The sequence below is a fragment of the Panicum virgatum genome, chromosome 2K (genome assembly GCF_016808335.1).
Source record: "Panicum virgatum strain AP13 chromosome 2K, P.virgatum_v5, whole genome shotgun sequence".
NCBI classification, from domain to species: domain Eukaryota; kingdom Viridiplantae; phylum Streptophyta; class Magnoliopsida; order Poales; family Poaceae; genus Panicum; species Panicum virgatum.
Window position 1 is genome coordinate 1,581,120 of NC_053137.1, and position 27,012 is coordinate 1,608,131.

General features: G+C 45.8%; 1 protein-coding gene across 13 annotated transcripts; it reads left to right on the forward strand.

Annotated features, from left to right (window-relative positions):
- Nucleotides 1-1,929: 1,929 nt before the first annotated feature.
- LOC120660572 lies at nt 1,930-11,012 on the forward strand. Of its 13 annotated transcripts, none has more exons than XR_005669675.1 (5): nt 1,930-3,935; nt 4,040-4,347; nt 6,844-6,982; nt 7,086-7,151; nt 8,160-10,114. XR_005669675.1 is itself a non-coding variant. In XM_039939157.1 (3 exons), the coding sequence occupies exon 3, from the start codon at nt 4,636-4,638 to the stop codon at nt 5,572-5,574; it is 939 nt and encodes a 312-aa protein (XP_039795091.1). In that variant the 5' UTR covers nt 1,968-2,346; nt 3,870-3,935; nt 4,036-4,635; the 3' UTR covers nt 5,575-5,743. The 13 variants fall into 13 exon arrangements, 2 of the variants coding, with proteins under 2 accessions (XP_039795091.1, XP_039795081.1); XR_005669669.1 differs by having other exon boundaries at nt 1,950-3,935; nt 4,036-6,506; nt 9,772-11,012; XR_005669668.1 differs by having other exon boundaries at nt 1,950-3,935; nt 4,040-6,506; nt 7,544-8,879.
- Nucleotides 11,013-27,012: the final 16,000 nt, after the last annotated feature.

Here is a 27,012-nt window from a genome sequence, read left to right on the forward strand (position 1 = left end):
ATGTTTGGGAGAGCTCCACTCCAAAAAAAAATCCTATCAACCCAGCACACAAGCAACAGCCCAGCTCGGCCCATGTTCCCTCACCTCGCTTCCACGCGGGCCCCACTGGTTCTTCTACCCCCAACATGCTTCATTCCAATCCCGGGCGACGGCAAGAGCCCCCGGCGGGAGGGGCCCCAGGCTAGGGAGCGTCGGACCAACCATGGCGGCAGTGGGCCTATGCGGCGGCGCGTCCGGGCCATGGTCGGTGGCGGCGGTGCTAGAGGAAATTGTAGGGGGCGGCGAGTCTATGCTCTTGCTCTGTTCCTGGTTCCTTGACGATGGAGCCGGCGGCGCGCCCTGCAGCTTCGCGTGTGCGACACAACAAGCTAGCCGCGCGCGTGTGCGAAGCACGAAGCCTGTTGCTCGGTTATCGCCGCCGGAGGATACCTCGCCGGAGTTGGTGGACACAATCCGCCGCGTGTAGGGCTTCGATTTGGGGCGAGGCCGCGAGCTTCGGAGGCAGAATCTGCCGGCGCGAGCCCTGGAGGCGGCGACCCCGAGCCCTGGCACCGGTGCGAGCCCTGGAAGCGGCGGTCGCGAGCCCGCGGGGGCGGCGGCGGGGCCATGGAGGGCGGCGCGTCAGAGCCATGGCGGGCGGCCGGAGGGAGCACCAGTGAGTCCTTTTGACTTTTTTCTTTTTTTAATGAAACGGTATGGGAAGTATATGTAACTGGTGGCATGGTGGGTAATTTTATCCAACTCCACCAGCTCCAAGAATTGGTGGAGCACCTCTTGAGGTGCTCCACAAAAAAAGATGGAGTGGAGCTAGTTTTTTGTGGAGTTGAGTGGAGCTAATTGAGGTGTTTGGGTAATTTTTTATGGAGTGGAGTGGAGTCAAATCTTTGCTTGTTATCCAAAGTTCATATATCTAGCAGGGGCGTCCCGACAAAATCAGGGGCCAGTGTGAAATGCTAAGACGAGGCCCTAGTGGCATAGTAAAATCAAACAATAGTAACAAGTAGCATATTAATGGGATATTTCGAAAATTGCCGTACCTATTGTTCACTTGAAGAAATTTATTCTTTAGCCATTCATTGAAATAAAATCTTTGTTTCTGAGATTCAATTGGTTCATCTATTCTTTGTTTCTTTCTACGCTTTTGATAGCCGGAATCATATTTCCTATGTTGTTTTGTCGAGGACAAGATTTGCATTTGCAATGGTAAGAATAAAATTAATAGATGTATTTTAATCCACACAAATGATGAAATAAGAAAAATAACACGAAATTAAGTCTTACTCTTGGCCTAGCTTTCTGCCTTGGCGAGTGCCACTGCTATAGTGCAATTGCAATTGCAAGTGACCAGGCGTGGGGCGATGATGGCAGTTGGAATTGGATGGGCGAGGGTGGTTGGGTGCAAGTCCTGCTCCTGTTCGCCAGGGGCCTGCTGGTGAACCGCGAGGCGGAGGCCACGACGTGCGGCGCGGCATGCGCGACTGTGAGAGGAAGGGGAACACGAAGCGACGGTCTGGGGGTTTAGCCTCGCGATTGTGCACCGGGCCGCCGAGGGGAATTGGAAGGCCGGGCGTCGGGCCGATCAGTTCAACTTCTAGAATTTGGGCTTAGTTTTAGTAGAAAATGGACTGCAAACTTATAAAATTGAAGTCTTCTATACTACTATGTACTAAAGTACACTTCATATTTCGGGGGCCCTTCAAATTCGGGGGCCGTGCGATCGCACGGCTCGCACGGGCCCAAGGACGCCCCTGTATTTAGTCTGATATGTGTTGTATTTCTAGAGCTGAGAAGAGATTACAGATTTTTATTTTTTATTTTTGAGAAATAGAAGAGATTATTGGAGGAGGTTGTTAGTTCTGCAGTCATCCAGGAGACAGTTAGCCCAAGATAGTGTAAGATTCACCATGAGGACTGGGCTGAGGTAATAGGCCCATACGGTGTTTGAATATTGGGCCATGCTTTACAAAGTGATTTGATAATTGGGCTATGATCTGGTCTGCCGTGAGTATGGGCCTCCATGGACATGCACAAAAAGATAGAAGAAGAGCCTAATCTCTTATCCTCTCTAATCGCAACCGTGTCCGGTGGCCGGCGCTCAGGGCGCCGCCGCCGACCAAGTGCGCGAAACTGTGCTAGGAACACGCTGCAGCGCCAATGCTGCGTGTCCGTGCCCCCGCCACCATGGTCGAGCACCAGCCCTTCGTGGCTCTCTCGGACGGAGCTCGTCGTGACGGGCCGGCGAGGAGCCTTGCCGCAGTAGTCGGGCGGCCAGGAGCTCGTGCTCCTTGGTTGGTCCAGCGGCAGCCATCAGTGGCCATGGGGGATCCATCTCCGGCGGACACCAAGGTTCATACGTTCGGCTGATCCATTCCCCTATATATGCAACTTCATTTAGGTGCTCAGTTTTGCTTATTGCATCCGTGTTACAGTTCACTGCAAAATTGCGAACCACGAGCGATTGTTGTTGCTTTATGCCTTTAGTAACCACTGAACCGGAGGGTGGGGCCTTGGGGGTGGGTGGGATTTATCACCATTACCATCTCTGAATTCTACCTCAGTCATTATTCATGCTCAGTCACTACTTTTGTTGCAAATTCAAAGTTTGAAATTTGAAGAAGTAAAATTAGGACCTAATGATTTGCTTCCGAAATATCTAATTGAGCGATCCAACAGATGAGGTGTCTTGAAGGTTTCTGCTGAGATAAAGTCCATGCAAATAATAGTAAAAGAAATGATCTTTGACTCATGGACGGTGCCATTTCATTTTTCTGTTATTTTCCCAAGCCATATTTGCTTTCAGTATGCATAACAGGGATTACTTCTCAATATAGCGATGGGCAACCCTCCTGCCCGTTTAAAGAAAAAAAAAGTTCTATGGTACTGCATCTCAAGTCTTAATTAAAATCCAGCGGCCTATGAAATATTGAAATGGAACTGATTGAGCCTACTAATTCAAGTCCTTCCTTTTAACTAAATCCCCTTCCTTTTCTAATGAAGTCTAACATTCTTGCTAGTTACACTTTCCTTTGACTTTCATCTTGCTCCTAGATTGTTAGACATCGTATTTAATTTTCTGTGATCAGCTTACATCTGGTTATAAAGATAACAAACATTTTTTGGTACCTGCTAATGAGCATGATCTTGCACTACTAAATCTTCACCTCTTCCCTACCAGCAACTACTACAACCACGGTACTACATTAATCTTTTCTAGCAATACATGCACTCCCAGATCCACTCATGTATATTGATTTATTAAGAGTGATGTTAATCCTCTTCCAAGTGCAGATTTTTCATACATTGTTGAGCACATCATGGCAGAGATGGTGACTTCTTCCAAGTTCCTTGTCCGCTACTGTGTAGATGAAATATTTTCAAACTTTAATTACCCTATCATTGATAGTTACTGATAGAGATTGAAATCACGCAAAATGTTCAATGCATTCAACTGAGAATTCAGGATTACATATATAGCCCAGGATCAAGGCAATCTCAACCACCTTGTTTATAGAAACAGAATCAAGGGGGGAGATTGCCGATATGGACCCATGCGTGATGAACGCAAGCAACAAGCCAGGCAACAGCCGTGGCATGCAAGCCTAGCTAGGTTGCTAACAGTTACCACACTAACACCTCCATTTTCACATGACTTGACACACCTCTTCGTCTTTTTTTCCACATGATGGCGTTGTTGGCCAAGTATATTCACACCTGTAATGAAGTGGAAAGTCTCGACATTGACTTAAGGCCGACTTATTGACTAAACAACATCCCTTGGAGAGACCAAAGCTAAACCCCTCACTATTGAAGTCATCTAACATGGCCATCACTTTCTTCTCGCTCTTTAAGTTCTCAATCTTCCCTTGCAGTAAGCAGGTTTACTCTCAAGAGTACATTGGATAGCTGTCTACCTCCTCCATGCCATTCAATTAAAGGTAGGTTCTTGCAGCTGCTAAGTTAAAACTTATTTGTTGTCTTAAGTTCGTATATCTCATCTCTCATACATTTTTATATGTTATATATTTTCTGAACAAGGAAGGAATACTGCTTGAACATGGCAGAGATAGTCAGTTCTGCAATTGTCCAGGAGACAGTTAGCCAAATCCTATCTGGTCTTGCTCAAAAATATGAGGTGAAAGAGGAATCTAATTCGAGCAGAAACTTGGAGAGGCTAGAGATGGCACACATCAAGATGGAATCTGTGCCCACGTGACCGACAAATGGCAAATCACTGATGTGCCACTACTACGGTGGCGGAGCAAGCTGAAGCGTGCTGCCCAGGAGTGTGGTGATACGTTGCAAAGGTGCAAGCAGCGTGCCATAGAAGAGCAAGAGATCAGGCAGCGGGTGAGTCAGTTATCATATCCCAAGCGGATTGCTTATGCTACCAAGTCATTCATCTCATCTATTACTCGATCTAGTAATGACGAGTCAAGAAGTAGTTCTACTGATGTTGTTCAAAGATTTGAGAGGTTTGCAGATGGAGCAAATGAATTCCTTAAATTTGTTGAGTTCAGTGGAACCCCACGGCAGTACATGTTCTTCAACCATCTCATCAGCAGCCTTCTTAGAGGGAAGGCTCTTAGGTACCAAGCATTTCAAGGAAGAAGATTTTACTTCTTAGGCATATGACCCATGAGCTCTCCGGATCGTGGAGTAGAGGCGATGGTAGGCTTTGTTTGCCATGACTTCAGGGAACTTACAAAGGGTTTCAGGCTAGGATTCATGCTACGTCTGTCTGAAAGTACAGATGTATTCGGTGTTATAATCAAGTGCATGCAGTCAGTCGCACCTCACTTCAAGTTTGCAGCTGAAGGTGTCAAGAGAGAGCTCATCCAGTTGCCTAACCAGGATTTTTCTTGGGTAACACAATCTCCTTATGGTGAAAGTGCATACTGGTTCAATGTCCACAACACTTTGACTCAATGGTTTCGTCCAAACCCTCTCTGCTGCAATCAGCATGAGCAGAATTTGAGCGTTTCATCTAGAACCAACAAGACAGCAGCTTCATCGTTGAGACTATTGTCAAGTATATTTCCAGAGGAGGTTATTTCAATGTTTTTACAGTGCCATGTCTCACTATCTTATGATCATAAATACATTCGAAGTTCTGGTGTTGAACACAAAGGAAGTAGTTCTGTGAATTCAGATATGCCTCTCTTAAAGCTAGGAGTTTTGTTCTTACCACATGACTCCCTAGAGGATGTAGAGACTGAAACCGAGAGCTATGCTTTGGAAGTGATTGGTGAAGAGGTGCAGGAAATGGTTCACAAGAATGCATGCCTACAAGATATCGATGAGAAGTTGCTGCCAAAAGCCATAGGTTACCTCTATCAAAACAAAGAGTCAAGGATGTATCAAATGTGTATGAAGTCTAGCCATGGCACTGCGAACCTTTGTGTGGAGAAGACAAGAAGGCGTCGAAGTAAAGCCTCCAGATCACGGATTTTGGATAAAAGCGTAGTCCAACAGCGAGATAATTACAGCATAGCAGGATGGAAGGAGGTGGCCAAAGAGGACCTACTTAAGCTTTGGGTTGTGCGTTCATCTGACAAGATGGAAGGCTCGATCTGATCCTGCACCGGCCATGCATTTCTATTTCTATATATGATTCGAGCGCGACTCCGCCAGCGGCCAGGACATCCACGTCAGTGAAATTTTTTTACAGCGTCCGATGATTAATCTACGGCTTACTTTTACTTCACCCATGAGTTACTGTTCCAGTAAATATCTCTTGCGACTCTTCGAGAGCTTTCTTGTTCCTCCGGCCTTTTCCATGGCGCGATCTCTGGTCCTTCTCCTAAATCCAGCCTCCCTGTTCCAGCCATCGCTCGCTTCATCTGCTCCTTCCGCTCGGAGGCTGAGCGGACAGTGAAGGAGGTGGCGACGGCGGCGGCCACGGCGGTAGCAACAAGGAGGCCGGCGCCCAGCGGCGGAGCTCCTCGGCCGCCTCCCAGACTCGGCTCGCACAATCCTATCCATGATGGTTGATTCCCGTGGAGCTCGATCTGGCGCAGCCTCTCCACCATGATTTCCCCGGTCAACGGACGCCCCCCTTCCCCTCCGTCACCGCATCCTCCACCTCCTCCCTCTCGCGGCCTCCGCTGCTGCTGCTGTAGCACTCGGAGCCGACGACAGCGCCACGGCTGTCTCCAAGGGCTGGAGCCTCCGGCGTCGCCGTCCATGGTCTGCTCGGTGCTGTAGCATGCGGAGCCGACGAGAGCCACACGGCCGTTCCCGAGAATCGCGGCCTCCGCCGCTCATGCTCCACTTGGCGCTGTAGCACGCAGAACCGACCACATCCCAGCTGCCGGCGGCGTCCTTGCGGGTAGCGGCCTCCGCCACTGCCACTCACGGTTTGCTCGGCAATAATGGCGCATGAGAGTGGTTGCTGTGCATGGCGAACGGTGGCGGCGCGGTAGTGGGCAACACTGGCAAGCGACTTCCTTCCAAGCTGCAATGGTCCAGGAAGACTATCTTCCTCGCGAGCGGCCTCAACCTCGCAGGTGAGGTTTTTCTCCCGTCACAATCCCCCCTCTTGCTGTCCACAACTCACGGAGACACAGTGTGCTGCCTCTTCCCAACCCAAATCGGATTTGCAGTCAGTCAATTGAACTCGCCTCAGCCCAAACCGGGTCCTTTACCCTTGGATTGAGCCCTCTGACTCACTTTCTAACCACTTTTGCTTCCGCATCAAATCCATCTCCCAACTCTGTTCTTTCCCCAATTTATTTATATTCAGATCCAACGCATGCTTTCCCTCATTTCTTGCTAAAATCAGAACACATTTCCTTTCAAAATGGGTACAATAATCTCCAATCCGTGACACTCCAATCCGTGCAGGTACCTGCTTGCTCCAAATCCAAGAATCTCACACATCGGTGGCCAGGCTTGCAACAAGGGCGGCACTGCATGAGTTCTGGATTTTTTGAAGGTAGAAGCTCTGAATTAGTATTGAAGAAGAAGATGCAAGCACAGCTAGGTACACTACCCATACCTTATTATTAGTTTAATTGTCAGTGCTTGAAACCATAAAAGAAAATTGACCAATGAACACCATTCTCGAAACTCCTTTTTCCATCCAGACCCAATTGACAACAAGCAGGTTGAATAGGATGGCTAGGAGGTAGCGGCATCTATATTTCACAGAGGTACACCATCATCACATATTCGCACATTTCCTGTTTATACTTCTGAAGATCCAGCCTCGAGCTTAAGACCATAGTTCTATACTACTTCTACAAATTCTTTGCTTCCGAATACTCTAGACGTCATTATTAATCGTAAGTCTGTGATTAGTTCGCGAAAAAGTTTGGGTTTTGGTATTGTAGCACATTTCATTGTTATTTGATAATTAATTTCCAATCATGGACTAATTAGGCTTAAAAGATTCATCTCGAATAAAATAGTTATACTGTGTAATTAGTTATTTTTCCAACCGCATTTAATGCTCCACGAATATATTCGAAGATTCGATATGCCGGATACTGTATTAAATTTTTTAGGAACTAAACATGGCCAAGATTATTTTCCTTGGCTGCAGAGGCAAATGCAAGTGATGACCGTCAAAAAGTAAGATGTCCTATCATCTTCAGACGAAGATATAGAATATAAAAGAGTTAAACGGTCACTGCCCTGCCTTTTCTTGAAAGACAAAATTATTGGCATAGATTACCTCTATTATCAGGATCATTATAACAGCTGGCCATGTATCATACATGCCTCCGTTTCTTAAACAAAATTTCTAAGGATCCCTAACTTCTAGTTTATTTTGAGAAGATACTCTTCTAAACCGAGCTATGCTCTAATTATAATTTCAGAACAGTCATTTTTGTTTCAGTGATCCACTTCACGGCAACCAGGGCCATGTGTGATTCATATGTGTAATGCATTTGCTTTCCTGTGCATTTATCACAAGGTACTATGCATTTAGGTTCAAGTCGAGTTATAGTGACATTACACTCAGCTTTCCCAGTAGTTAAATGGACTCCATCAATATTAAGGGTCTGCAACTAAATTGCTTTTATGTAAGCCAAGTCTAAGACTAGAGCATTTCTGGTTTGGCAAGTTACTATTACTTCCTGTTCATTTTTCCTTTTAGCAACAAAGATTGAGTTAACCGTGATATAAAATTTTCTACTGCCATTTTCGGTGGTCAGCATCCGATCCCAGGAGCAAAAATGCTAAGAAAGACAAGAGCACATGGTCGCTGCAAGTTTTTTATCTGGCTTGCTCTACACGATCGCTGTTGGACTGCAGCTAGAAGGAAAATTGATACTTAAAATTATAACCTCATACTTTCTCTCTCTCTCTCTCTCTCTCTCTCTCTCTCTCTCTCTCTCTCTCTCTCTCTCTCTCTCTCTCTTTTATTTTGTATCGATGCTATTCTGGACGAACATGATTCGAATGGTGAGGTATTGCTCTTTCTTTTGTGGGTCTAAGCTGCTGTCCCTAATTAAGTCCAAGCAAGATTTAAGTCCATAGTACCAATTTCATGTATGATCAAAAGAGTATGAAATGGTAGAACAAGTTTGTTCTTTGTATGATCAAAAGAGTATGAAACCGTTGAAAAAGTTTGCCCTTTGTCTGACCACTGACAACACGCTTCACTGCTTACTTTCCAGCTATTGTGGTCCCAAGTGTGAAAATGTTGACAAGGTATGGATACTCTTGTCTTGTCGATCATATATATGGCCTGCAATAGAAGGCCTCTTTCCCCATGATGACCTTGCACATGTCCTGCAATTTATTCAAATGACCTCTTGCATGTGTTCTGCAAATTACTCCAGCCACGTATCATGTGGTCTTGCGTCTTTTCCAGATTTTCCTCTCACTGTTTATTGCCACTGTAATTTACATGCAGATCCAGCATTGCCATCTCTATCGATCCACATATTTCCTGTTAATTTGTAGGCGATTAGATTTACTTATTAGTATTTTATTTCTTCCAAAATACCTACCTAACAACCAATAACAGATGTTATCGTTGGTACAAACTATACCCTTATATTTAATTTAAACCATAGCAGCTTCCCCGGTACTAAACCTGCCACTATAATGGGATACCTATTTATTTAGGATTGAAATAACCTCATAGTCTGCCAAGAATTGCTCAGATAATGTGGTAGATTAGTTTTCTTATCTTTATAGGTGACCTTCCTTTATCCATTTTCCTATCAGATCTTATAAAATTTACATACTATTTTTAATTTCCCTGCACTTCAAAACATCTACTACTACCATAATAGTTACCAGTAAAATTACAAAGGAATTATGCGCGCGCAACGCGCGCGCAATCCACTAGTAACTTGATGGGTCAGCACAAGTGAAAAATATAGCTGATCATTTCCACATATGTGTATGTCTAATGTCTGTGACCCTGTGTATGTTCATTGCATCTTGTACTTGTCCATGTCATGTAAGAGCTCTGTATGGTGTAATCTGTTTTCTGATATATACTTTCCTCACGATTGTTGTGCTTCCATCATCTACCAAGACATGTTACTCGAGCAGCTTGCGGAGCTGAAAATAATAATAATAAAAAACAGAAGATGAAGGTTAACAACTTCAATTAGCGCATAGGATTACCATTACGTGTGGAATGCTCAGGTTAGGCAGCTTAGCACGCCTCAGCAACTTTAATTATTGTCCACACCACTGCACACGCACTCTGTCCCTGACCAGCTGACTGCATCTTTTTCCAATGGGAGACTTGGACGATGATGCCACTGAATTCTTCTCTGCTACTGCCATCTTATTATGTTCTTGCAGGACCATGTTACCTGGTCTCCAAGAGATGATCTCGACGTACTCTGGGGTCACCTTTGACCAATGACCAACAGTACCATTCAGATTCAATGAAGAAGCGAAGATCGGAAGGCTGGTGAAGCAAATTACACAGCATCAAGTAAGAATAAGAACTGTATTTTGTTTAGCAAAACTTCCTTTGCCTACCCTTTGCAGGGAATCTATCATGAAAGGACTAAAGAGTGATTTAACCCCTCTTTATTAGTGCGCCTAACTGACTAGGTGCTGCAAGTTGTGTATCGTTCTATCTGCATATTCCAAGCTGCTCAATGCAGGGTAGTGGAATATTTCCAAGATGCATCTTTCACTTTTTCTTTCGCAGCCGTCTGCTAGTTATCACACCAATCTTCATTTGAATTTCCATGCAACTTGAACGCACCTGTTCCACTTTTCAACACTCAATGCATGTTTACCAGTTGAGTATTAAACACGTACAAAGCGGTGACTCTCAAAGTCTTCTTGAGATTCAGTTAAAAGGTAGGTTCTTACATCGCTAATAAAACTTTTCTTGTGATCTCCGAAGTTGATATCTACAGTCTCTCCTGTATTATGTATACTTTACATGTTGAATTTCCTGAGCAGGGAAGGGACAGCTAGCACATATGGTTGAAACCTAATGACGGAGATTGTCAGTTCTGCTGTTGTCCATGAGACAGTTAGCCAAGTTCTATCTGGTCTGGTTCAGAAATATGAGAAGAAAGAGGAATCAAATGTGAGCAGAAACTTGGAGAGGCTAGAGTGAAAGATCCTATTTACACATCTAGGAGTAGATCGAGTGGGAGAAGCCTTTACAGAGCAAGAAATGTTGCCATCTTTGCCGCCGTGTAGGTCGGAGTCCGCCGGAGTAGTCGAAGCAGTGGCGGTGACGACGGTCGGAGGGGCACCGGAGTCGGAGAGGATGACGGCGGCTTGATGCAGAGGTGATAGAGGCGCCGGCCAGTGGCGACGCCGAGCCGGTGGCGCTTCCCGTTGCTCTCAGCCCCCCTCTCTGATCGGTCTAGGTTTTGGACGGTGGGAACTCTAGCTGCAGCGGCGAACCTCGTGCCTTGTGCCGCTCATCTTCACCTCCTTTTATGGGGCTGCGCGACGGGGGCCCACTAGCCTTCCATGGGCTGAGCGCCCCCGATCAGGGCGCGAGTCAGGGTCCATTTGGTCCGTTGGGCCCAAATGGTGGAGATCAATACTAACATTCTCCCCCTTGATCTCATCTTGTCTTTTAACTTATCTCAATCTTTACTTTCAACATTCTTTATTCTTTGTTTACCTACTCCATCACGGATTAGTGCATATGAGCATGCCTCATCGTCACGGTCAATAACCGATAGACTTAACAGCTACAACACACCTCTCGGTTCTGAAATAGGCACTTTAACTTTGGGCCCTTTATCGTCCGGAAAACATAGGCTATACCGTAAACCCATGTCGACTGTGTGTTCTCTGTACACACTGGGCGGCAAGCCTTTAGTAAGCGGATCCGCAACAACTTTCTATCATTTAAACTCACAATCCATTTCAATCATGATTCCGGACTTTCTCCTTTACAACGTATAACTTTGTGTCAACGTGTTTAGCACCACAGTTGACTTGTTGTCACAGGAGCAAACTACTTTAATGGTTATTGCTGCTGTCAACCATTATCAACTCCGGGTAAAGGTTCCCTTAACTATTTTGCATGTCCCTTGGCCTCGTATCATGCTATACTATATCTTTGCATCACATTGATCATAATTGCTTTGTTTTGGAGCTTTTCCACACAAAACCTCCAAATGTGAAAGTCAGCGACAATTGTGGATTTCGCTACACATTTCACAAGCTCTACTTTTGTACTCACAACCCTTTGAGAGCACTAGTTATTTCTTTCTCAGCATGAGGCCGATATTCTCAATTTCATTCCAGTGATCTATATCTGGATTGAACTTTTGCCAAAATAACCCGGATACACAAAATATGTCAGGGTAAGTTCTTTACTTGCGCGCCTATAAAACTTCCAACAGCTGAAGCATATGGATTCCTGGAACATTAAGGTTCCCAAAACCATTACCCTTGACAATAGGAACAGGCGTAGGTTTACTCCTTTGCATACTTCATTTCTTTAGAATCTTTTCTAAGTATGCCTTTGTTGTAACCATAATACCCCTTTTTTTTATCTCAATGAGTTTCAATTCTTAGAATGAAAACCAACCACCGAGATAAAAATTTGAGGACAAGAATTCTTTATCTGAAATAGCATATTAACACCACTACTAATGGGTAGGGTGTTATCTTTAAGTTGTGGAAATAAAATTTCCCATTCTTTAACTTTCTTTAAAACTTTCTTTAAAAAACTATTGTCCTCCTCAATCTCTTTAAACCCAAATTTTTCTTACTATTTCTATGAACTTTAGATACCACCATCTCAAGGCTTTAAATGAGTTTCTTCTTGTGGTATCTCATATATTCTTTCTTTCCATGACAAAACGTCAAGTAGTGTCATGTAAATATTTCTTCTCTTTGTGTGAAACTTTTATCACAAGCCTTGTGTTATATCTTTCATCATTCCCTCTAGAGTCACATTTCTCTTTGTAGGTCCATTACAACCTATTGTGGTGACTCTTTTAGGAATTATTTTCCTTTTCCATGGATTTAGCCCATAGAATTCTCGTGACTTCTTCAAATGAGGTGGAATCAACTTCCATTTCTTTTCTTGGTACATTGTTTTCTATGTAGGGCTGTTGTTGCTCTTTGCCAAAAGGCAATAGACTCTATAGGCTCTTGCATAACAAGACCCTTCTTTATATTATTCATCTTCTTTGAAAAGCTAACAACAGGTGTTGTATACAACATCAACAAGTATGAGAAATTTATTGCTCCTGAATCATCGAAGTGGACACGCATTTCTACTTCTCTTCAAAGCTTACCATGCTCCCCCAAATTTTGCCATATTTTGTAAATATGGCGTATCAGTAAATCTCTTTATTTGGGTTATCTGTTAAAAACTTTATATGTACTCTGTAAGCACCATCTTACTATCTTTGAGGGTCGTCCAGCATAAATATTGGAATTTAGCCATTTCTTTACATAGGGGTATCAGTATAGTGACCGTTGTACTCCCCCTGACGGTCACATTCAATTTTAATAGATCACCTCTTGCTTTTCAATGCACATTTCAGAGGAGTATCTTTCTAACTATCTCACATTTCTCCCCCTCGAAATGTGGCATGAACTTTTCTGCCACAATTTCGAAAACTATTCTCAACTTTCGTGAATGAGGAAATTTTTATTTCTTATTTCATCCACATGATTACGACATGCAGAATCAATTAATTTGTTACTTTGTATGGGAGTACTTTTTACTCATTTTACTTTGAAAACTCAATAGAGTCCTTTATTCAATATGGCAGTACCTTTTCCTCGATTCACTTCACGAACTTAATAGAGTCCTTTATTACTAGTAATTTAGCAAGTCACGCTCGCATATCTTTCTTATCTTGAGGTTCGCATGTAACTTTCCATTCTTTTTAAAACTCATTGAGTGCTTAATCACTGTGACACAATAGAAGTGCCCGATCAATTCTAGAATAGCAAAACTACTCCAAACTTTTCTCCCAGTGTGGGATAAACCAGTACATGAGTCATCACAACTTTCTCCCGCCATCCAGGATTAGCACTATGCCAACTTTATCCCGTCATGCGGGTTATTTCATACTTTTCAAACAAAAATGTCAGGATCGGTTCATATCAAAATTCAGAAATAAATCTGAATATTCCATGACACACATGCTTAATCCGACGTTGGTCAAATTAAACATGTATTGACTTATCACAACTTTGAACGAACTCAAAATGAATTCTACTTAATGGAGAGTACATAAGAGACATTTCTCAAAACAATCTCTTATTGCTCTATCTTCTTTTGTTGGATCAACATCCATAAGTACTTTTCTTTTCAACCCATTCTTTAAAGAGAATACACTTTCTCTTGTGATGGCCTTCTTTCTTTATGAGTCACAAGTTCTCAGTTCATTTTCTTTTGTCCCTTCAAGAAGGACTATATGCAAATATTCGTTTGAAAAGACAACTAAAACTTTAAGTTCTATTCTATATCACCGTTGGGCAAAAATAGAATATTTTTTTTATATTAATTCCATATCACCGTTGGGCAGAAACGGAATTAACGTATGGAAATCTCAATAAACTTTAAAACCATATATTTGCTCCTCAGAAATAAATTCTCCCGTTGGTTCGAATTTAATTAGAGGATAAACAACTTTATTGCAGCGCAAACTAGGAAAATACATTTTTCTAGTTCAGGGGCAGTGCTTTATCTATTCTCTGAAAAAAAAAGTACTTTGATGCAATATTTACTAGAGACTTTAAACTTTAAGGTATGGTTCATGAAAAAATTATAATATTGTTATCATCAACGTTGGTTAGAAAATAACAATATCATAATTAATTTTAAATTTCTCTTCCTTGAGAAATATCTTTGTGATACCAGTAATGCTCAACTTTGACACTTCAAATGGCAGAATAATGCCAAAACTCAACTTTTACTTTAAACAGCGGAAGCTTTTCTATCTTTTCCCCACAGAGAAAAACTCATTTAAGACTTTTGGGCTATTCTTCCAATTAAATCTTCTCGTTGGTTCCGACTTAATTGAAAGATAGCATTGTATGAAAACATAAATATTTTCCTTTCTTTGTGGCAGCGGAAAACTTTTCTTTCTTTTCAGAAACAATACTTTGTACTCATTTTCTCTCTAAACAATTTATCTCGTTGGTTCAAAATTGATTAGAGATAAAACTGTACAAAACTTACTCAAAGTAAGTTCTTTAATCATGCTCTCAAAAGTAATTCTCTTGTTGCTTTCAATTAAAATTAAGAGCAACAACTTTCAAACTTTACAGCAAACACATGTAAAACTTTTAAGCATTACTATACTCATTCTAATCTCTAAACAAAATTACACATTGGTGCAAAATTGAATGGAGATCAAACTATCTAATATTTCATCAAAAAATGCTTCTAAAAATAAGAAAACTATTGACAAAAACTTACTGTGCTATACTCTGCCTCCAGCCCAAACGACAAAAGCTGTCTCGGCCCGCAGCATCCCGCGCAGCCCAACGGCCAGCGCTCGGCCCGCTCGCGGCTTAGCTCGCTGGGCCGAGTCGGCCTCGACATGCCTTCACAGCCTGCTAAGCCGGCCCATGGCCCAGCTCGCAAGCCTGGAGCCGGTCCGGCCGCCAGCCGCCGTCGGATGGGATCGAACGGCCACCCGCCGATTGCGGTGAGGCAAAAACCGGCGGCCGGTGCATCCTCCCCAAACCCTAGCGCACTTTTCTCCATCCCTAAGCTCTCCCGAGCCGGGTCCGGCGGCGGCCCTCGCCGGCGCGTCGCGACAAGCCGGCCCCCTCGCCATGGTCGCGTGCAAGGGCCCGGCGCCTTCCTTTCTCTTTCCGTCCACCCCCCTTTCTTTCTGCCGCGTCATTCGGAGCGGTAGTGGCCGATGCGGCTCACCGGTGGAGACGGCAGCGTCGGTGCAGACCCCCTCGCCGGCGCGCGCGCCCGCTCGTGTGCGGACGCGCCGCCGTCGAGCGGCCTTGCATCGGTGCCCAAGCCCGCATGGAGCAGCGGCTCGGGTCTTCTTCCCGCACGCGGAGGCTATGGCACGCCGGCGAGCCGACGCCCTGGCTTTTCTTTCCGCGCAGCCATGGACGGCGGTGGAGCAGCAGCAGGTGCGTGCCCTCTGCTCTTTCTTTGTTAGGGTTAGTGATTGCTTTCAACTTTCAACTTCGATTCGAGATCGAGTTGCATCTTGTTCTGTCTCTGTTTCTGTCGATTCGCAAAAGAATCCTTTCCAAATCGATCTACTCGATAGACTGGCTCTGATGCCAATGAAAGATCCTATTTACACATCTAGGAGTAGATCGAGTGGGAGAAGCCTTTACAGAGCAAGAAATGTTGCCATCTTTGCCGCCGTGTAGGTCGGAGTCCGCCGGAGTAGTCGAAGCAGTGGCGGTGACGACGGTCGGAGGGGCACCGGAGTCGGAGAGGATGACGGCGGCTTGATGCAGAGGTGATAGAGGCGCCGGCCAGTGGCGACGCCGAGCCGGTGGCGCTTCCCGTCGCTCTCAGCCCCCCTCTCTGATCGGTCTAGGTTTTGGACGGTGGGAACTCTAGCTGCAGCGGCGAACCTCGTGCCTTGTGCCGCTGATCTTCACCTCCTTTTATGGGGCTGTGCGATGGGGGCCCACTAGCCTTCCCTGGGCTGAGCGCCCCCGATCAGGGCGCGAGTCAGGGTCCATTTGGTCCGTTGGGCCCAAATGGTGGAGATGGCAAACATCAGGCTGGAGGCTGCTCTTGAGACATCAGAGAGGTGGCTGATCACTGGTGCCAACACAACATTTGGCCATGCACAAGGATTCAGTAGTGATGACAGACACTGATAAACCCTGCATGTCAGTAAAGTTCAACAAATGCAGTTACAGGTCCTAGGACTGATCGGGGAATGGAATGCCAATGTGCAGTATGCTCTAAGTTAGGAATTTATGCTTGTGTAACACATATCTCTTGATAGGGTTGTTAATGTGTGTTTGATTTGTAACACGTCATTCTTGGTGTTTGATATGCTGGGTATTACTATACATGGTCTTGCTTCACCATAAATGTAAATTGAGTTGGGGTTTGTGATAAAAACTTCTATAAATATTCTGTACCATTAGCGACTAAAGAGGATATCAGAATGTCATGTTTATTTTCAGTTACTTCAGGACTTGTCTCTGGTGGACAATTACATCTGTGGACTTTCTGTCTTCAGGAAGATCATATGCAAGTTTCTGCACCCACATGATTCAGAAAGTTCTCCGGGTTTGTATCTCAGTGACATCAAAATACAACTGATTCCGGTGCCACATTTCACAGAGTAGCCTCTCGATATCACCAAGTTCGCTTGCTGCAAGAAAAAAACAGGGGAACAGTAGGGTATTCTTTTTCTGCATTTCGTGAGAGAAATATTCAGAGTGACATCATATCTGAGTAACCCATGTCTAATTGAACAGCTTCGTTATTTTTACTTGGATATTCCATTTAGCAGATTTACTATTACAATTGCACAGTCTGACAGATGAAGCCATCAAGGCATGTGCCAACTGAAATTATTTCAGCTTGATGTTACTTTTGTTGCCTACCATACCATGCAGTCTGAAGATTCGTTCAGTTTGTACCAATGCGCTTGCACACAATTATCCATCTGATGACGGAAGGAAGCAGAACGACCAACCATATCGTTCCCGATGTTTGATAATTCATACCATGTTAAGTTTATTGGTTCACTTCTCCTTGAAGCAGAGGAGAGCAAGAAGGCTCCATGCCCCCAGCCTCACCCTCCTTCCAAGCAGCCTGACACCTGAACGCAGCCACCACGATCCGTTCGGCTGCCTACTTCTCCCTCCACCACGGCGCTGCATCCGTCGTGGACGCGGCCGCCCCCCGCGCTTGCGGCACATTACTCCGAGCACACGCCATGACCACTGGCCGGAGTACACCTGCAGGCGTGGCGCGCCGGGCGCATGGCAGAGCGGGCGAGCGGCACGGCACGCGCACAACGGAGCAGGCAGAGGCTGCGGCGCTTGGTGCCGACGCAGGCGGCGGCGGATGCCTCGCCGGCGCTCTCAGCTTCTGTTCTTGAGCGGTGTCCTTGTCGTGCCCTCGCTTGCTGGCTTTCGGCTCGCCGGCGGGCGGCCTTGCCGCTGGACACGGCCACCAGGGGCGGACGGCATCCCAAATACGGTCCGGTTACCGTCCACCCCCTAGGCAGACGGCCCTGAGCCGACGGTCACGATACACCCGATTCAGACTTCCCTGGAGCCAACAGGCAACAGGACTCTTCCCGGCGCCGGCGCCCCCTCGTCGAGTGGTCGTCCTGCGGCTCTGCCTCGCCGGCCTCCGGCGAGCTCTCCTGAGCCCTGCATGCATGTTCGTTTATTTGTATGGCTGATTGGATGCATCGTGTTCTTCTCGTCGCCGCCCAACCTAAAACTCCGGCGGCAGTTCGGCGCCACCCCCACCGTCGCCGCGCTCTGCATCGCGCCGCACCTCATCACATCACGGACACAGCCGGCAATGTCTCAGATCGCCGCCTCCCCTCCTACCAAACAACCTGACACCAGCAGGCAGCCACCGTCCATGGCCTGCCAGCCGCCCGGCGCCAGTCAAACATCACCGCGCAGCCAATTTCTCCCACGGCCGCCGCGCCACGTCTGGCTGTGGCTGTGCTTCCCGACAGCCATGGAGGAGCACTCGGAGCACGCGCGGCATAGTGCGGCACTCCGAGCACGCGCACCCTGCGAAAGTACGCCATGGCGGCCGGGCTGCCACCGCCCACCGGCGGGCGCGCAATGGGGTAGAGAGAGGCTGCCTTGCTTGCTGCCGATGCAGGATACGGCGGGTCGCACGCCGTCACTCTTAGCGTTCACCCCACAGCAGTGTCCTTCCTGGCCTCGCCGGCTGGGTGGACGGTATTCAGCTGAGACCCGTCCAATCCACATCCAACGGCCAGGATATACTCGAGTCGGATTGCAGGGAAGCGAACGGGGCTCTTCCCCCTCCCCCTCGTCGAGGCCGAGATCCCGCGGCGCAGCCCCGCCGAACTCCGGCGAGCCCCCAAGCCTTGCTGATCAGTTGATTGCGAACATGTGTCATTCAGACTTTCGGAACGTTTGCGGCCACCAAAGTTGGAGTGCCAAACAGCGATCACTGTTAAAGATCACATAACGTCGGATGGAGCTCAACTGGTTGGTGGACTGTTTGCAGAATCTGAACCCAGCTAGATATTCCTATATCGAGCTAGATTTCCTGAGGGCATACAACAGTATATTCTTTTTCTGCATTTCCTGAGGGAAATATTAAGAGTTACATTTACATCACACCTGCCTGAATGATCCATGCTTAATTGAACAGATTTTGATTTTTTTTCTTGCTTTGAAAACTTGATTTAGCAGATTTACTATTACGATTGCACAATCTGACAGATCAGGTCGTGTGCCATCTGAAATTTGTTACCTGCCACGCCATCTCTAAATTTGTTCACCTTCTACGAATGCAAAAGAGAGGAAAACAATTATCGATCTTATGACAGGGTATCAACAAGATAGTTTCCGTAATTTGGTAATTGATTGATACCCTGTTTTTTGGCCTACACATCGCCCAGAAGCAGGAGAGCAAGGAACCGCCATGCCGCCCGACCCGGAAGCTCCACCATCGCCGCGCTCTGCATCGCGTCACACCTCGTCATGACACGGACACGGCCGGCGGTGGCCCAGCTCAGTAGCTCACCCAACAACTAGCAACCTAACTGTTACACCCCAGGTCCGAACCGGTCCGACCGGCATTACCGGCCGGTCAGACCGGTAGCTCGGCTCGGCCACGCGTCGGGCGTCGCCGCCGACGAGTGAGCGCCGTGGCCACGTGCCGGCCATCCTCGTCGTCGAACACTCTCGTCCCTAACCCGAATCGGCCGCCTGATATTTTTCCCCTTCCTCTCTCACGCTCAGTTTCTCTTTCTTCATCTTCTTCTTCCTCGAGCAGGGCTCGAACGAGCTCGCGCAGCCCGCATTCGCCGGCCAGATCCCCGGTCTCCACTCCACCATCTTCAAATCCCTCGCACCCGAAGCTCCCTCACATCCCTAGCTCCCTCCTCAGCTCCTCCGACATGAGCTCCAGCCGTCGCACGGTCGGGAAACGAGGATTCCCTGGCCGCCAGCCATCCATGGCCATCGAGCTTCACCCCCAACGTCGAACTCCATCGTCCGGCCACCGTTTCTTTCATCCAAGGGCTCAAATCGAACCTAGGTGAGGTGCTGGTGCTCGTGCTCTCCTCGTTCTTACGCGTTCCGCGAGTTTCCGCGCTTGTTCATGGCGTTGCCGCCGCCGCCGCCGTGCTGCTGTTCGTCGAGGGTCGCCTCCGCCTGCCCCTGTGCTGCGGCGCTGCATGCGCTGGCTCCGCCCGGCCGCTCTGCACGCCGCGCCGCGCCGCCCCGCGCCACCGCTGGCCGACCTCGCCGCCGGCGGAAGCCGCTCGCCGCGCCGCCGGCCATGGCCCTGGGCCATGGCTCAGCTAGGGCCGGTTGGACCGGTTGTAATAACCGGTCTGACCGGTGGTTGCTCTTTTATTCGTAGGTTGCATAATAATTCAAGGAAAAATTCTAAAAATACAAAATTAGTTTTGTTTGAATGCGCAGATTTAAATCTCTAGGGAAAAATGTTAATTCCTGTGAAATGACCTTTTTGCCTCCATTAAAGTTTAGGTTGTGTTTTAGGCTTGTTTAATTAGTTTCGGCAAATATGTTAGTCTAAAAATTATGAAACTAGGGCAGTGGCTTATTTTAGGAATGTGTAGTCCATTGCAAAAGTTACAGGTCTAGGAAACATCGTTAGTGTGTTACTCAATTATTCACGTGCTAGTATAGTTCTTTTCTTTAAATTCACTTATAGTCTCAGTATAATTAGGAGTTTCGAAGCTTTTCGATTTGCAAACCTAGGCTGTGGCTCGGCCAGCCGACCGTGACCGGTCTAACCGGTTGAGTCGGCCGGTCCGACCGGTCGTGTACTTATATAATTGTTAGTAACCCAATGTCCGGATTATCCGGACATATATCCGGATTATCCGGACATATATCCGGATTATCCGGATATGCGCAGCACCAGAATGTACTTATGATCTACTTTAGCGAGTTATTTTACTTATGGCAAATCTAGCTAACTCGTGTTAAAAGTTAAGACCCTATTACTAGGTTGAGGCTAATATAATTCTCTAGTGAATAAAACTCCATAAAGGTTCTATAAAATAGGTTGGTGGTGTCTAGGTATATTAGACTCTGTTCTTCGCCACTTTGTTTCCTAAGTTTGTATTTCTATAATTTGTAGTTACATTTGTTAATCAATTAACGGTTCCCTCGGTGTAATTAGAGTTATGCATTGCATCAATTAACATTTTGTTAACATTTTATGCCTATACCCGTAGAATCTTTAGCTAAAGTTGTCTTTCATAAATTGATCGTGAAAATTTGGCCATGGCTCCTGTGCTGATCATAGTCTGACCAGCCGGTCTGACTGGTGTAGGGACCGGTCTGACCGGTATGGTATACCGGTCTGACCGGTAGTAGTAGGGCTGACAGTCGTAATTATATGAGAATCGTAGTGCTTATTCTCGGTCAATAGTTGCTTCGTGTTTGTAAAATTATATCCGCGTTATTTATATGCATGTGCATTAATTAGCATTTCATATGCATTCATATAGAACACGTGGTGAGAACGTCGGCTACAGATGGATCGTGAAGCTCAGGATCGGTGAAGTATGATTGAGAGGGAATTCGTGAAGACCCGGCCCAATGGTCGGAAGGGCCCAAGGCCGGAAATAATATTAGCACTGACTTAGTGTTACCCTCAGGCAAGCCCCGGTGCACATCCTATTATTTCAAATTATGACACCTATATATGTCTCTATTATTTGTGCATTAGGTTTAGGAATTGTTTGGAACCCTAATTGCATGATCCCTAGGTTTCCTTGAATTATACTAGTATGTATAGGACGATAGAAGTGCTATGCTTAATGGTTCCCGGTAGAAGACGAGTGCTCTCTTGTCACTCGCGAGATATAGGATGATTAGAAGTCGAGTAATTTCCAGTTACTCGCGAGATATATGATATATTCATATTCCAGTACATGAGTTGTGTATTCGATATGGAATGAATGGATAATTGAGACCGGACGGGAATGATAAGGATATGTAGGTATGACAGCAGGACAGGGTTCCTGGGTGTCTTAGTCCCGTCTGGGTCGGTTAAGGACCATACCGTTGTTGGCGCTGCTGATCATGTTTGAATTGTACTTACCGCATACCGGGAGTATGAGGTAGTCGAAACCGGTAAGCCGAGTACTGGCTTGCTTCGAAAGTACAGAACTTCTACCTAGGGCGAGTCGAGTGGCCGCGGAGAATCGGGATGCATATGTTTACTTTTGGTGGTCTCTCGTAGGGCTCGGCTGACTATATGCAGGTGGGGCGGTTCTGTAGTTCGAGGCGAGGAGGGGAAAGGTTGGTGCGTGTGGTCCGACGGGGCATACACGTGCCGTGTTGGTTAGGTCCACCTTGCAAGGTTAAATCGGATTGATTCGCCGTCAGTCGCTCTCGAGTATGAGCACCTTGATCACTGCGTCGCATCGTAGTATCATGATGGGATGATAAGTATATATATAAGATGATGAACACATTGAATCATAATTGATTGCACCACTATGTTTGCTATAGTTGATTTATGCAAATATTATATTATAATTAATTTATATAGAACCTGGAGTAAAATATTGAAATTAAGGAATTACTTTAGTCGTTTTTTTTTGCAAAATAAACCACCAGCCAAAAGCCTTGCATGTCTAGGTATGTGGGCTAAGTTATACCCACGGGTCGGGTAAGTCTTGCTGAGTATTAGTTACTCAGGGTTTGTTGTTTACCCTATTTCAGATATAGGAGCTAACTAGGCTTCACATCGGTGGGCTCGATGTGGCGCCTTGTCTTCACGTCTCGGTAATTCTCGACTTATTTAGTTGCTTTATCTATTCTCTAGTAAAAATGCTCTGTAAGTTAGGTTCTCTTCCGTTGCTATCTTTTTTTTGTAAGTTTTAAATTTAAAGCTGTTTTGTAAAAGACTTTATATTATTTACTATTTTTATAATATTTTATCATGCTGGTACCGCCTGCGCTCGCCGTCGTGCGGGACTTCTGGTGTGTTTCGATCGGCCTGTGGGTTGAAAACAGCCTGTCAAGTTACACTTAATTAAGCTAATGCGCCTGATGCGTTCAGATGATGACAGTTACATTTAATTAAGTGTTTTAACTCGACGGGTCTGTCACACTAACACCAGCAGGCACAACCACCGTCGATGGCCAGCCAAGCCCGTCGAACGCCACCACGCCGCCGACTTCTCCCTCGGCCACCGCACTCCATCCGACGTGGGCGCCACCGCGTTCCCGCAGGCGGAGCGCTACCCGGAGCACACGCGCCGTGCGACGGTACGCCATGGTGGCCGGCCGGACACCTGCGTGCAGGCGCGCACGCAAGGGGGCAGACAGAGGCGGCCCTGCTTGGTGCCGGGTAGGCAACGGCTGGGTGGCACGCCGACGCTATTCCAAAGCAGTGTCCTCTTTCTGACCTCGCTCGCAGGCTCTCGGCTCGCCGGCGAGCGGCTTTGCCGCCGCACGCTGGAACCAGGGGGTGGACAGTATTTCGTTTACCGTCCACCCCATGGGCAGCCGAGGGCCACCCGATGCACATCCCACAGTCAGGATGGGGCCGATACGGATGGTAGTCAATGGAACGGAGCTCTCCCCCGCGCCCCCTCGTCAAGTCAGCAGCGCTGCCTCGCCGGACTCCGGCGAACTCCGGGTTTCTCTTGGATCTCCGATGCATCTCAGCCTGTTTCTGTGTCCATGGATGCACATCTCAGAATAAATGGTTCTTGTAGTACAGATGTGCTATCGACCCTGTCACGAATAGTGAGCACGGATGGCATGGCATGAATTTTTTTTTTCTCCAACACATGGCATGAAAATTACTGTCCCTGCTAGTTTCTGATATATGACTAGTATTTGCTTCATCCACAAGAAATTGCTGGGTAGTCTGAAAGTGGTCGCACCGTACCTTCTTCATCTGATACAAAGACCAAGACTTTTCTTAAGTTCCTTGTCCACCCCTACATTTGATTTTTCCAACAAACGTTCACCACAAAAGTTCCAATTTTGTCCACTCTCATGGTTAACTAGGTAAACCTTCTTGACTAATTAATTAACTTCCACCACACCCCTCATTATTGGACCTGTTGTGTACAGTACTTTCTTCTCTCATGGTTAACTAGGTAACAATACTTTCTTCTCTTTAAGTTCTCACTCATCTTTTCTCGTGGTATGATTATATACACAGGATAGCTGTCCTCAACATCCATGCTAAAAAAAATAATCAAAGGGTACGTGTATGTTCGTGTGGTGCCCCTAAGCTAAATCTTTGCTTATTATCCAAAGTTCATATATCTAGTCTCTCATGGTATTACTGATATATGTTGTATTTTCTGAGTAGAAAAGGGATTACAGATGCTTGAATCCTAATGGAGGAGATTGTCAGTTCTGCAGTTGTCTAGGAGACAGTTAGCCAAGTTATATCTACTCTAGTTCAGAAATATGAGAGAGCGGAATCAGAAGCGAGCAGAAACTTGGAGAGGCTAGAGATGGCACACATCAGGCTAGAGGCTGCTCTTGAGACATCTGATAAGTGGAAGATCACCGACACATCCATGTTGCATTGGCGTCGGAAGCTGAAGCGTGCTGCTCAAGAATGCGACGATACGCTGCACAAATGCAAGCAGCGGATACTAGAAGATGAGCAGATGGAACAAAGGGTAAGGAATTCCTCCTTTCCGAAACGGATTGTGCATGCTACCAAGTTACCAAGTCATTTGTCTCCTCCATTATTAACTGTGACAACAAGAGGTTGAGGAGATCCACTGTTCAAAGATTTGAATGGTTTGCAGATGGTGCTAGTGAGTTTCTGAGATTTGTGGAGCTTGGTGGCACACCACGCAGACACATATCATTCTACTCCCTTGTCAATAACCTTTTTGCAGGCAAGGAACTACATCACAAATTCATTGGCGCAAACCAGCATCCTCGTTCTGAACTGTGGTTGGCGCCCTTTGGTACTGCAGAGCACGGAACAGAGGCTAGTCTGATTTTTATCCAGACAGATGATTCTCCAGCAGTGGGCAATATCTACTTTAGCATAGTATTACAAGTTTCGGAGAGTACAGACATAGTTGGGACCGCAATTCAGTGCCTGCAGTTGTTTGCCCCTTATGTCAGGTGTAAAGTGGAAAATATTATGAAAGAACTTACTGAGCTACCAACTCAGTGCTTGTCGTGGGTGCCATTTGTTCATTCCAACCAGCAAGATCGGGTTCGTGTCCAACACCATGCATCTCAATGGATTCGCCCAAACTCATTATGTTGCAAGAAGCATAATCAGCATGAACTTCTACGTATTAGCAACCCAGACATGGTAGGATTGTCAGATGCTTTCTTGGAACCAGTAACTGAAGTGAATTTGCAGTGTCAGGTCTCTTTGTCACCGTACAACAAACAGAAGACCTTGGCATTTGAAGACATACTTTCTCTGCAGGATTCTAGTTGTCTGAAAGCTGGAATTTACTTTGCACCCCATCGCTCTTTAGAACACACGCTGCCTGCAAATAGAAGCTCTGAGGTAGTGGCGGTAGTTGGCGAGGATCAACATTGCTTGCATGTCGACGTTACCTTGGAACAACTGGAAGATATCATACTGCCAAGGGCGCTAGATTATTTCTACCAGAATACTGAAGCATCAATTTACAAAATGATTTGGAAGGCTAAACATAGCTCTGCACTTATTCAGGTTGAGAAGGCAAGCATGAGCACACAGGAAAGTTTTGGGGGGGGGCTAGGAAAAGAAAGATGTTACAAGGACATGATAAGGAGTTTATAAGTAGAAAATTTATGATCTCTCATTTATTCGATTTATGGTGTGCACATGTGCCCGTTCAGCTAAGAAGCGCGTTCAAGGACTGGCTGAAGAAAGAAAAGTTCATAGCATCACAGCTGTACCTGAAATTCTAAATCATGTAACATAGATCAATTAGGGGGAAAGGGATGGGATAGAAGAAAATATTGGAGTTGCTATTCATTGTTGAGGACAATCCACCAACGCATCATAGTATAGGTATTATCAGAGAACAAATATGAGTCAAAGGTTTGAAATTAATACAGGGGCAATTGGATCAAAGCTAGTGTAGTGTTACTACCCATATTTGAAATACAGTATCATGGTAGTAGTGTTACATGTCAAATGTTTGTATCATGTTGGTTTTTAGAAGTATGTTGTATATTAGGAATGCTAATGTAACACTCACTCTTTTGAGAATTTGAAATATTACTGGTTGATGGGCTGTTTCCAGACTCTGAACACTCCACCATTTCATGAACCAGAGCAGTTCTCTGAAGTTCGTATCAAGGTGTCACACCCGGTTTTATGGACAAAACCGAATGCATAGCTATATGTATGCCAGGATCAAGTTTCATACATATAGAGACATCATAAGTGAATAATCAGTAATAGTATCACGAAAAAGAGAAATACAACAAATAAAAGACTATCAGAGTTATACAGCTTATCCTGGAAATGGAGACTCCAAACTTCACAGGCAATCGACTGGGGGTTGCGTACGCCTAGAACTCAGCAACATCTTCAGAAATCTTTATACACCTTCTCCTTCTGAGCAGCAGTAAGCAAGGGTGAGTACACTTATGGTTGATACTCAGCAAGGCCGCAAGAAATAACCAGAATGTGATTTATATCCATCTTTAAGTTTATTAATCATGTGAGGATCCAAGCCGCTCTTGACCGTGAGCACGGCTAACCGGTTAGTTTTAACTCTGCAGAGGTTGTACACTTTCAACACAATTCGCGTAAAAGTTCCGAAAAACTTTGAACCCAACCACGCAATGTGCTAGCTAGGCACAATACCACACTTCCGAGGTGTGATTGCATAGGGACGCTACGAGGCCTTTCCAAAGAATCACTATATGTACGCATTGGTCCCTTTTTCTGCGGTGCCTCAGAAGATGAAGCTTCCTTCACCCGCTCCTCAAAGCACGGTAACCCGAAAAAAATCCACCAATCACCGCCCCAGCACTACATATAGATCATCTAGTTACTTAGCCAAGACCAGAGCCACATAGTATTGTGGTTGTACGGTTTTCTTGGGTGGTTCTCCATGTTCCAATTAAATCATAATACTCTTGTAAATAAGCATAGGTAGAAAGATGGCTAGGGTCACTTGCCTTTCTCCAACGAAAAAGGTACTCTCACTGCTCTTTAGCTTTTGCTCACTTGGAAAACTTGATCTTCAATCTTCGAACAACGATTCTTCTACTCGGAACAATCTTTGGGCAAACATACAAAGCAACAAATAAAAGATACAACTAAGAACAATACACCAAAACAAAGAAAGACTTTAAAAGAGCGTACTAATGGATAGGGCTCGCTGCTATGGTTACGAGAGCTCAAGAAAAGCGGAATTAAAACGGCGATTCTATGGGATAAACGATGCTTCAGGTATCTAGTCGCGATTAACTAAAAGGTTA

Bases quoted from the DNA above. Each gene is read 5' to 3' on its own strand.
- LOC120660572 (XM_039939157.1), top strand. From the start codon at position 4,636: ATGAGCTCTCCGGATCGTGGAGTAGAGGCGATGGTAGGCTTTGTTTGC.